General features: G+C 34.1%; 1 protein-coding gene across 1 annotated transcript in view; it reads right to left on the reverse strand.

The window, feature by feature from the left end:
- Positions 1-12911, reverse strand: part of Phum_PHUM149600 (Huntingtin-associated protein-interacting protein, putative) — a gene marked incomplete at its 3' end in the record, with an annotated part of 64675 nt that overhangs the window by 2295 nt on the left and 49469 nt on the right. The window contains exons 25-28 of the mRNA XM_002424708.1: positions 11952-12207; positions 1184-1271; positions 483-774; positions 304-372 (exon numbers count right to left, since the gene is read on the reverse strand). Of these exons, the coding sequence (XP_002424753.1) occupies positions 304-372; positions 483-774; positions 1184-1271; positions 11952-12207 (705 nt within the window). The remainder of the gene's footprint in view (positions 1-303; positions 373-482; positions 775-1183; positions 1272-11951; positions 12208-12911) is intronic.

The following is a 12911-nucleotide window of genomic DNA, read 5'->3' on the forward strand; positions in this document are numbered from 1 at the left end:
TAAGATTTTTAAGGTAAACCGACCATTTTCCTCGCACGCGCACACGCACACCCAAACGCTTCAATATTAGTCACCATCCTACAGACCATAAGCTTATCTAAACCCTAAATTATTAGTCACGCATGCAATAACAAAACCCGTTCGTTCTTCGATAAGAAACTTTTTTTTTTTTTTTTTTAAAAAAAAAAAAGTAAATTTACTCTCGCGTGATGTAAATATAAAAACGATTATTATGTGAGTTATAATAATAATAATAATAATAATAATAATAGTAATAATAATAATGATTTATTAAACACGAACCATTCTTTCTTTGACTATTTGTTCGATTTCTGCAGCTCCTTCCAAATGAGTCAACGAAAGTTCGGAAATCTAAAAAAAAGACAAACAAACGTAAAGTTAAAATTTTTTGTTTGTTTTCTTCTCTCGGGGGGAGGGGGGGGTGCGTAAAGTGTAAAAAGAAAAAAAGTTTTCTTACTCACCCTTTCACCCTGCGAATCTTCCGTGGGTACGAGCAAGGGTTCCTGTATTGGTTTCATAGGAGGCGGAAGTTCGACGGCATCCTCTTCACCTTCTTCACCATTTTCCAACCTGTTGGACGATTCCAATTCTTCTTCGGCCGTCGTTGAACTTTGCTTGTTACCCATTTCTATGGACGGCAACCTGAATCTTTTATCGGAGGGAGTCTTTTTCAATTGCGGCCTATCCTGAGTATTGTTTTTCTCTACTTTTCCCTGACTCAACTTCCGCAACGGTGGCGGAAGCCATTTTCTACTGCGGGAGGACAAAAAACAAAAATTAATAACAGTTTGGAAAAAACATTTTTTTGTTTCTTTGTCGAAGTTATTGACAACAACCACTCCGCCCCCCCGTTTTTTTTTTTGTTTCAACGAATCAAAACGATAATATCGACCTAAATGGTTATGCTTCACAATAGCAGAAGCCTAACGTCACCGACTAGTTAGCCATCTAACTAACAATTAGTCATTAACAAATTTGCACAATTAAAACAAAAAGTTTTACAATTACGAAGAAGACCTCGGATTCAAGGTGACGACAAGTGAAAGGAAAAAGGATCAAAAAAACCCTCGGAGAGGAGATGAAAGGAAAACCGGAAATTCGGAAAAGAGAGAAAGAGAGAAAGAAAAATAAAATTTTTGTCATTTTTTTTTCTTTTACTTACCCGCTAAAAACTCTTCTTTTGTTAACTGGCGAACTTGCTATGGCGTGTCCGGCAGAGGTAGTACCCGTTCCATCGCTGGTACCCGGTTCTGAAAATAAACAAAAAAAAACAAAATCCGTGATTACGATTCGATTGATTCGAACAAACTGAAAACGATTTAAAAGAAAATAATAATAATAATAAATGAAATCTCTCGACGCCTTCATAACGATAATAATAATAATCATGATGATGATGATGAAACGTTCGAGAAAAAAAAAAAAAAAGAAAACGAACGACCATATAAGTCCGGATTATTTTTTTTTTTTTTTTTTTTTTGCGTAAAGAATATTAAAATGTCGCCGACGGGAGTTATCGTCGTCGTCGTCGTCGACGTCGACAAAGATGGAAAAATATGGCAAAAACCGGTGTCGAAATATTTCTCCATGGAATAAAACAACCACCGAATTGGTATCATCGCGTTACTTTTCTTCATCCAGGGGGAGGAGAGTCAGGCTTGCTATTTCCGATCCCGCCCCCGAATCCTCCCCTATTCGACCTTTACGCGGGGGGGGGGATGTTATATGGAATTTTTCACGTTCGTTTCGAAACTATCGCGAAAATTCAACATTCGGAGGGAACAAAACTTACGTTTAGACGTGAGAACGTCGTCTGCTGAAAAAGACCGAACGATTTTTCTCAACAATTCAGGTTTCGAACGTTTCAATAAAATTTTTTTTCTCGTTTCGATCATTTTATCGAAAATCGAACGGATGACTGTGCGAACAAACGAACGAACGAATTATGCATGCGAAATATAACGATAATGATGATGATGATGATAATAATTGAAAATGGAGGAAATGGCAACGTCGAAGAGAGAGAAAAAATCACGATTAATTTTTTTTTCCTCCGTCTTCTGCTAATTGATTTCGTCTCATCACGTTTGATTATTGAAAATATAATTAGAACCTGAATTTATCGATTTTAACCAATCAACAAAATAAAACCTGAAAAAAAAATTTCTACTACTACTATTATCATTATCATCATTATTATTATTATTTCATTTCAATGTCATTTTCATTCTTCTGACACTTTAATTATTGAGAAAACTTGCCAAAGTACTGGGAAATCATTTTTCTTTTTTTGTTTAAATTCGACAACGATTTTCGTCGTGACGAAATCTTCAATCGTCGCCGCCATTTTTTTTTTTTTTGCGAATAATTTTAACGACGCAAAACAAATAATAATAATAATAATTAAACATGTACAACAAACGTATTACGAATAAGAGAAAACAGAAGAAGAAAGAAAGAAAAAAAAACAAACGTTCAACCGGTGGTCAATAGTGAAACAAGCAAACGAACAAACATACAAACAAACAAATAAACGAAAGCAAATTTGTTTTAAATGACGATATTAATAATAATGATAATAATAATAATAATAATAATAATAATAATGTTTTTGCGTTGTTTTTTTATTTATTATTTACCGCAGCAAAAAATCCGACTTGAAAAAAAATTTGAATAATTTAAAAAAAATATTTTCTTCCGTTTTTTTTTCCTTTTTTTCCTTCTCAACAACCACCACCGCCAATCGGACACGTTTTGACGACAGTAAGACAACATTTCGACTAATTCGATTATCATCATTATTATTAATATGTCGTCTGATATAGCGATTCATTCTAAAGAGAGAGACAGAGAGAAAGGGAGAGAAAGAGAGGGAGTGAAAGATAAGGTGATAGATAGATTTCTTTATAATCTATGATGATGATGATGATAAACCCATCAGAGAACAAACAAACAGATAAAAATGAGAGAAAAGAGATAGAGAGAGAAAAGAGAGATACAGAAAGACAGAGAGAGTGAGAGAGAGAAAAAGAGAGAGAGAGAATAAACGAACATTAACACACACAACACAAACATTTCAATTTTTTTTTTTTTTTACTTCTTCCTCCTCCTCTCCCGGTCTTCTCTCGCCCTTCCCTTCTTGTCTCCTCCTCTCCCGGTCCTCTCCCCTCCCCTTCCCTCTCCCGTAGGATTTTCCTTTAATGACCTTCCGTTCTCTTCCCGCCATTCTTCCTTTCCTTCGCAATCTTCAGTTTCTTTACCCCGCGACTCGGCGGTCAATAATTTCGTTTGTCGTCCGAATATCATTATTATTATTATTATTATTATTATTATTTCCTCTTCCCTAATTAGCCCATTAAAAAGAATAATTATAACGTGTCACGATGAAAAAGACATTTGAATACACGACCGACGATGCATTTTTCCCCGATGCTTTTCCGTTAAGAAAACGTTGACCGAACAAAAAAAAATCATTTTCAAGGTTTTTCAATTCTTCGGCGGCGGCCATCTTTTTTTTTCACTTCTCTTCTTCCTTTAATAAGTAACCGCGTGAATATTTTAAAAAATCATTCCGACGGTAATTCAATCCAACACCGGAAAAAATCCATACGTAAAAAATCAAAGAGAGAGAGTGACATGGAAAGAAAGAGAGAGAAAGAGAGATGAGTTTTTTCTCCAGCCGTTATCAAATTCGTTCCAAGTTTCCTGGAAAATCATTTATTAAAAAAAAAAAAAAAAAACCGTCGGAACTTTTTTCAAAACGAAGAAGCCGAAGAAGAACAACCACCGACGGTAGAAAACTAATAAAAATATCTTCTGCTTAGAGAGAAAAAAAAAGGGAAGAGAGAGAGAGAGAGAGAAAAGGGAAGGACAACCAACATCTGTTAAACGCAATTAAAAACGTTTAGAAAAAATTTTTTTTTCCTAAATTTCGTTTTTCTTCTTCTTCTTTCTCTTTTTCTCCTTTCCTTGACCTTTGTTTGTTCGTTTTTTATTTTCGCGGCAAAAATTCCATTGTCTTTAATCACAAAAAAAAAATTTTTTTTGGATGGTTTTCTCACGAGAGAGAGAGAGAGAGAGAGAGAGAGAGAGAGAGAGGGCAAACAAAAACAAACGTTTTCATTGTTTTTTTTTTCTTTTTCGTTATCATTCAAGCGAAAAACGAAAAGGAAGGAAACGGAAAACCAACCTAACACACACAAACGACCCAATTCAAACAATAACATAACAATAATAATAATAATAATAATAATAACAATAATAATATAATAATAATAATAATATAAACGAAGGCAATTTATTTACGGCAAATTTTAGCAAGGGAAAATCGTTTTACGAAAAAAAAAAAAGTGGAACGCGAGGACGCCAAAGATAAACCGGATGTGATGGCCTATTTTGTTTTTTTTTTTTTTTTTTTTCAATGTAAACTTCAACGATAGAAAATCGACGAAAAAACCGCAAAAAGATAAGAAAAAAAACTTTGTGCCACGTCGTCGTAAAAATTATTTTACATCTGCAGACACGACGACGACGATGACGATGACAACAACTCGCGAGTTTGCATCGTAAAAAAAAAAAACCTTAAAACGACAAACTTTTTCTCTCTCTCTCCCGCCGCCCCCCCGCTACCGCCGCGTCCCACTTTTGTCAGTTTTTCCTCGTCCTTTTTTTCAAAAGGGAAAAATAATAAAGAAAATTCCAGAAATTTTATTTTTAAAAACCGACACCCGATTCGAGAAAGGTGGAAAGTCGCACACGCACACGCACAAAAAATTTAACCTTATTATCGAAACCGCCGACATCGAGGTCGGATATTTTGGCGGTACTCGGAAAAACTTTTTCTATCTTTAAATAAAAACTCGTAAGGTCGTCGTCGTCGACGCCTTCGCCGCCCCATTTAAACCAAAAGGAAAAGAAAAAGAAAAAGAAGAAGAAGAAAAACGAGATGAAAAAAAAAATCCGCCTATTTTTTAAACCTCATTAAACATTTTTTCTGGAAAATTAATTTTTTTTAAAAAAATTTTAAAATTCCGTGACGTCCACCCGGCCGAAAATTTTCTCCCGAATTCTCAGAGGCGGTAACGAAAATGATAATAATAATAATAATAATAATAATGATAATAATTCATAAATAAATACGCGTATGAGAATGTAAATGTCAGGGAGGGAAACCAACTGTCAGGCATTGAAAGGACGGCGGACTCATAAATCAGTTTGAAATTGGAACGAACAAACGAACAAACAAATAAACAAACAAACAAACTGGAAATTCGTTCAATGATAATGATAATATTACCAATTGTTTTACGTACGCAGATTAAAAAAATTTACGAATTCGAAACGGAAAAAAAAAAACATCACATCGGGAAAACTTTCGTAATTTCTGTACAGTCCGGTAAAAACCTCCCCCTCCTCCTCCTGGAACCTTCTCCCCCTCTTGTTCCTCCTGGAACAAGTCCCTGAAAAAACTTCGCGACGTCGGTTATGGAGTTAAATTTATCGGGTGGTTTCAAATAGCATCGAAAAAAAAAAGTCAAAACGGAAACAAATAATTTTTTAATTATCTTGCCATATTCGTCTGCTGCCACTTCATGAGTATTTCGACGTGAAATCAATCTTCGACGCGAAAACAAACAACAAACAACCCTTCGCGCTCGTGAAAAAAGCAAAAAAAAAGCACAGCCTTCTATGAAACCGCGGGAAAATTCATCAATACTCATTTTACAAAGACCCATTCTCACATTATTAACAAACGCAATCAACGTTCTTCTTTTATTTAAATTAAAAAAAAATTTTTTTTTTTTCTTCCTTCGAGCCTAAATTTCAACATCAACAAGAAGTTTGTTGTTGTTGTTATTGTTTATTAAATAATTACGTTTTTTAAACAATGACAACCGAAGAATGTTTTTTTTTTATTAACGTCATGTCCGACGTTTTATTATTATTCTCATTCGTTAATTTGATTGTCTTCGTTAGCAAAAAAAAAAAAAAACGAAAAAGTTGATTACACTCAACTCTCATATCGCGTAACACTTCGTCGTTATGTTCGACACGTTTAAAATTGACACCGTTACGTGATTTCCGTTTTGATTTCGAGAATTTTCGATTTGGAAACGATCGATAAGCTCTTTTTGGAAGGTTTACCTACGTACCTACCTACCTACCTACCTGCCTACCGAATCGATAAATAAACCCCCTACGAAAAAAACCCTTTCGTTTTCTCTCGCACTTAAAAAAAAACAACGATTTCATTTCAAATTATTATTATTAGTTAGAAAAAAAAAGGCGCCAAATTAAAAAATTCCACAAAAACACGTACACGCATACACGCACACGCACGCACCATCGCAAAAATTCCATTGGAAAAAAAAGAAAAAAAATATAAAAAAAAATTAATGAACGCCATGACTTAAAAAAATTAATAAACGAATAAAATAATTTTCGATATATCGATGATGATATCGAAATATATCGAAAAGAGACTCGAATAAATAAATACAAAATAAATAAATAAATAAAAACTAAAAATAAAAATTTTTCGTTTTTTTTTTTTCGGTTTGTAAGGAGGACCAAAAAATTGAATTTATAAATAGAAATTAGAACAAAATTTTTTTTTTTTTTTTCACATTTCATTTTCGACATTTTTTTTTTTTTTTCATTTTGTCTTCTGCTTGCTTTCATTTTTTTTACTTTTTTGTCCATTTTCACCCTTATCTCACTCTCTCTCTCTCTCTCCCTTTCACCCCTTTAAATACCACATATCGCAATTATTCACCCTACCTTCGCAATGTCCATCCATTGGATTATACAATATGCTCAATTTTCTTCTCCATTTATCCATTCTGCCGCAAGATGTCCATGAAGACGTCAGAGTATCAGCAGCCATTACTACTTATCGTATTCCACTCAATCGTGATCGTTCGAAAGGAAGACGAAAAAGGAAAAACAGAGGGAGGAAGGTAAAAAGGAAAGGAAGGAAGGAAAAGAAAAGAAATCGTTTAAGGAAAATTGATTCGCGATTCCATCAAACAAACAAACAAACAACAAAAAAAACTCGCGAAATCTTTGTAAGAAAATTAATAAATAAAAATAAAATTCGAGATTTTATATCGAAATCCGCGCGATAAAAAGACAAACAAACGAGTTTTCCTCGTTTCGACTTGTATCGATACGATGCCAAAATCAAACTGAACGATTTTTGTAACATTGAAACCAACCATGCACGACCACACACACTTAACAAACCGACGACAAAACGTCGTGACGTCATTTTTATATTCTTATTATTATTAATAAATATTATTATTATTATTATTATTATTGTTACTTTTTCTTCGAATTCTATTCGCCATTTTTCATTTGTCTTTTTTTTTTTTTAAATCTTTTATTTCGTAGTAATTATAATAAAAATAAAAAAACGAGAAATGAATGAAATCAGGGAAGGAGAAAGGGGAGGAAAAGGGGGTAAAGGGGGGGGGGAGAACAAAAAATAAAATAAATAAATGATTTATCGACTTTGCGTGGGTGCGGGTGTGCGTGCGCGTGTTCCAATTAATAAAATTTTTACGGAAAAAACAGAAAAGCGGGAAGAGTTTTTCCCGGAAAATTCCCACGTCGTCCTACAATCGCATCGTCGTTTCTTTCCTTTTTTATACTTTTTCCCCTTTTTTTTTCCCCCCGTAGTGAAAGTAGTTCCGGTCGTCGTTATTCATTCTTTTTTTTTTTATTTCATTTCCGGTCGCGTAACCGTCGCCACCGTCGTGGGCAACAAAAAAAAAAAAAACGAAAAAAAAGTAAAAGCTTGAATGAAAGTGAGAAAAAAAAAGAAAAACGTGATTTTTCATAAAAATTTTCTGATTTTCTTGATTGAATGATCTGCTCCCTTCCCTCTCCACCCCTCACTCCCCACCCCCGGCTCCTACACCGTTCTCAGCTTTCTTTTTTTTTATTACTCTATGGAATTCGCGATTTGATCGATTTTTATTGTGACGAAATATAATAAATAACTCGTGTAATAATTTTTTTCCGTTAAATGAAAATTATTATTATAATTATTATCGATCAATTTTCAAATCGTTTTTCGAAACGTTTTCCACGATGATTTTCCCGGACAAAACAAGGAAAAAATGTCGCAATTTCACAAACAAAAAAAAAAGGAAAATTCCAATTTTGAAAATGATTTGCAATTAAATGCGAAACGGATGAAACGATGAATGACGACAGACGAATTTCCTAGCAAAAGGAAAAAAGTTCAAGAGAAAGAAAGAGGAAGAGAGAGAAAGTGAGAGAGAGAGAGAGAGACATTTTTCAAAACGGCGGAAACGGAAACAAAATATATATATACGTATAATCGACTTTGTGACAATTCAAATTTATCAAGTCGAAACGTGAGAGAAATCTTTTCGCCATTTTCTCTTTCGACCGACAATTAGAGGGGGAAAAAAAAAAACAAAATGGCGGAAAAGAACATATCGCGGAAGACATTTTGAAAAAATTATTTCTTATTTGAAAATCAAAATTCGCCGCCATCTTACACAGACTAATTCACCCCATAAAGGAAAATGTCAATTAATAATTTAAAACAATTGAAAAATTCAATTTAGATCGTGTGCGTGTAAATCGTACATTTAAAACCGAAAAATTTTCCATTGATGATAATAATAATAATAATAGTAACCATGATGATGATGATGATGATGATGATGATGAACGTTGACCAATTCGTGCGAATCCAAACCGAACGTCAACGACGCGAATAAAAAAAAATTTGTTTAATAATAATAATAACTATAAATAATCATTTCGATTAATGACGTCATCATTCTCCCTTGCTCTTTTCCCTTTCCTAAAACGCGTGAAAAAAAAACAAACAAACAAACAAACAAACAATCAAACAAAACAAACAAAGCAAATCATTCGAAAAAGATATTCTCGACACCGCGCACATATCTCGTGCTATAAAAAAAAATGGCGCGCGTGACGTAAATTAAAAAAAAAAAAACAAACGATATCTCGATCACCTTTCGATTCAACCTTTCTTCTCTAACTCGTTTTTTACACATCGAAAAACATCGAAACGAGTGAATCAACAAACAAACAAACGAATGAAAAAAGGGAAAAATCGTCACGTTTTTTTTTTTTTTTTTTTTCCTCCCGCTCCAAGGTTTTTTTGCACGTCGAATTTTTGCGTCTTTGTTTACGCCATGTTTTTTGTTTTTTTTCTCGAAAATTCTAGAATCTGATGACAATTAATTAAACTAAGAGTGAGGGTCGAATTCGTTTATGTCACGTTGACACGTCGTTTCTCTCTTTCGCGCGCGCGATTCGAACGTGGCAGATGTCAAAACAATAATAACAACAACAACAACGCAAAGGTGACACGATTGTTCGTGCGTTTTTATCATCATCATCATCATTATTATTATTATTATTATTATTATCATTATTATTGTGATTATTTTAATCGTAACATCATCACGTTTTCATTAAATATATATATATATATATATATATATATATATATATATATATATTCGGTGAAAAATCATCGACCCACTCGACTCCTACGAAGAAAATGAAAAATTCCAATTGTTTTGCGATGGAAATGATGATGACGACGACGACGATAATAATGATAATGATGATGATGATAATAATAATTGCAAAACATTTGCCTCGACAGAAGAAAGACAAACAAAAAAAACCGTAAGAAAGAAAATGACGGAAAGGGGGAAGGGGTTTTGTTCAAACGACGGAAATGGAAATTCGATCGGATGTTTAACGACCGGAAAAATAAAATAAAATAATAATAATAATAATAAAATTAAACAATACTAATAATAATAATTATCGAATCGAAAGAATGGGGGGGGGGGGAGAACAAATAAAAAACAAAAACAAATTTTATTCGAGTGGAAAATGTTAAAAACAAAAAATATACAATGTGAAAGAAGGCGGTAAATGAGAGAGAAAGAGAGATGGGGAAGAGAAAGAGGGAGGGGATGCAGAGAGAGAGAGAGAGAGAGAGAGAGAGAAAACAACAAAAATTAATCAAAATGGCGGAGCAAATACGTGACGATTTTTAATTTTTTTTTTTTTTTAAGAAGCCTGACTGAGTTTTCATCATCACATTGACAATTAAATATTTTTTTAAATTTCTTTCATTTTTCTTTTTTACCCCCCCCCTTTCCCCGCCCCCTCTTTCACTTTTCTTCCGTTTCGATCATTTTTCTTTTCGTTTCGATTCGTTTCTCTCTCTCTCTCTCTCTCTATCATATTACAACAAAGTTCAAAGTTGCATGCACACAGGAAGAAAAAAAATCGAGTTTTTTCTTTTGTTCTTTTTGCTTTTACCTCCTCCCCTTCCTTCCTCTTTCCCCTCCCCCAATCTCCCCCTTTCGGATTCGTTTTTCCACATTGTTAACGATCATCATTGTGTCACGATCGAAATCGTTTCAGGTCAATTTCCGGATCGACCTTTTTCACAAAATCCGATCATCGAATTTCGTTACGATAAAAAAAAAAAAAATCTCATCTTCAATGCGAATCGTATATGCAACTTATCATGTTACGAAAATGACGTCATCATTCGATTCGATTCGATTTATCAAATTTCCCCCCCCCCTATCACCTATCGCGATAATATCAATGTACTCAGACGGTTAACATAATAATAATAGTCGAACCGGAAACGGGAAATATAAATTTAATTTACGACGAAATAAAATATTTTGAAAAACGGAAGTGGAAGCAGAAGAAGAAAAAGAAAAAGAGTGAGAAAAAAAAGTGGAAGAAGACAACACGTCATAAAAAAAAAAAAAAAAAAAAAAAAAAAAAAAAAAAAAAAAGCTCACGCCTTGATTTGTTACGGACGGTAAATGTATATATACGTATAATAATAATAATAATAATAATAATAATAATAAGACGAAGTTTGTGAAATGGCGCAATCAGCTGACGCAGGCGAGCGGCGAGAGAATAGAGAGAGAGAGGAGAGGAAAACTGCATGGGAGAGAAAGAGACGGGGGGAAGAGAGAGAGAGAAAGAGAGAGAGAGTGAGAGGTCGTAGAGAGAGCCCGGGCGGATCGATGCACCGACTTTTCTATTCAATACCCTTCCCCTTCCCCTCCTCTTCCTTCCCCTCATTTCTACTTCCTCAGTATCAATGCGGTGGGGTTCATCCCTGGCAATGTTCAAGGTCAATTTAAACATCTTACTCTTTTCCGAATTTCCTCTTAAATTTTCCATCTATCTATCTCTCTCTCACACGCGCGAGTTTTCAAAAACGAACGCAATGCACGTAAAGCGCGCGCGTTTATGTGTGTTTTATTTTCAGTACCGTATTCCAGTTTTTCTTTATTATTATCATTATTTTTTTATTGCGTGTCGAATGTTAAAACGATCATTGTTTCATGTTTACATAGTTTTTTTTTTTTTAAACGTTTGTTCGACCGCGAGAAATTTGGAGATTTTCCAATGCGTAATAATAATAATTAAACAAACAATAACAATTCATTATTCATTATTCGTTGATTTCGTTCGTGTTTCTCGGTCAAATCTTAACCAAAAATTTCGATAATGATAATTCAGACAATTAATTATACTCTCTCTCTCTCACACACACACACATAAAATCATACATTCGAATAAGAAGAAAAAAAAATCGATTTCAACAGTTGGGAAGATGAAGAAGAAGAAGACGTCAAGAAGATTTTACTTAATCAAGGACATTTCGAACAGGGTTTCCGTGCCAAAAATCTTTATCAAAAATAAAATTTCTTTTTCTCTCGATCCTAAAACCTTGTTTTATCAAAATTTTCTCAAGGTCGAACGCGTCGGAAAAATCGGTTGCCATCCCTTATCGCATTTCTCACCGTCCGCCATCGCGAAAAAAAAAAAATCTGGAAAATTTGTTTACACTGAATTCCTACCTGTTTCCAAATCGTTTGAATTTTTCCTACAGGGCGAAGTTCTCAAACCGGGAGGCTGTTTCAAAATGGACAGAGGAACGAGTCCTTCCGGCGGAGAATCGACGGAACCGGATGTAGACATTCTAACGAGACACCAATCGGGTGAGGAAACGTTAACGTCGAGAACTTCGACTTGTTGTCCCTTGTGAACGGTGAGTTCTTGACTTCCCGGAGCAGCCACGTGATCACCTATGACCCAAGTCATTTCGACAACAGGCTATTAAAAAAAAACAACAGAAAAAAATTATTAATATCAATAAAAAAAAGAGAAAGAGAGAGAGAGAAAGAGAGAAAAAGGAAAATTTTATTTTCAAAATATATATAAAAAAAAAAAAAATGACCGTTGCCAAAATCAATTATAACAAATCCAAAAAAAAAAATTACATTTTTGGATCATCGACAACGATAAACATTGATGCATTCACACCTGTCGTAACATGACAGAGAGAGAGAGAAAGAGAGAGAAAGACAGAGAGAGAGAGAGAGAGAAACACGTGACCGAAATGCATCATATGCGTTTATTATATATATATGAACGCACATCGGTTACGTAATAGGTGAAAAAATGGGTCATTTGTGAAAATTTCTGAACGCGGACGCATTTCACAAACACACACGCTCACGGGGGAGGAGAAAGTTGAGAAATCGCAAAACCGGAAGTAGTTTCCTCCTCCTCCTCCTCCTTCTTCTTTTCCCTCCACCCCAAATTACTCGACGGCCAATGAAATCAATCCAATCATTTTTATCCCCTCCCATCATCGTCATCGTCATCATCGTCATCAAGGGTAAACATAAGAAATTATTTTTAATCTTAACGACATGTACGATGACGTCACGTATTCATTTTCTTTCTTTTCGAAATATTTATTATCATTAATATTATTATCATTAATATTATTATTATTATTAATCATTTTCGTC

The sequence above is a fragment of the Pediculus humanus genome, genomic scaffold (assembly GCF_000006295.1).
Source record: "Pediculus humanus corporis 1103172107490 genomic scaffold, whole genome shotgun sequence".
Lineage (NCBI taxonomy): Eukaryota > Metazoa > Arthropoda > Insecta > Psocodea > Pediculidae > Pediculus > Pediculus humanus.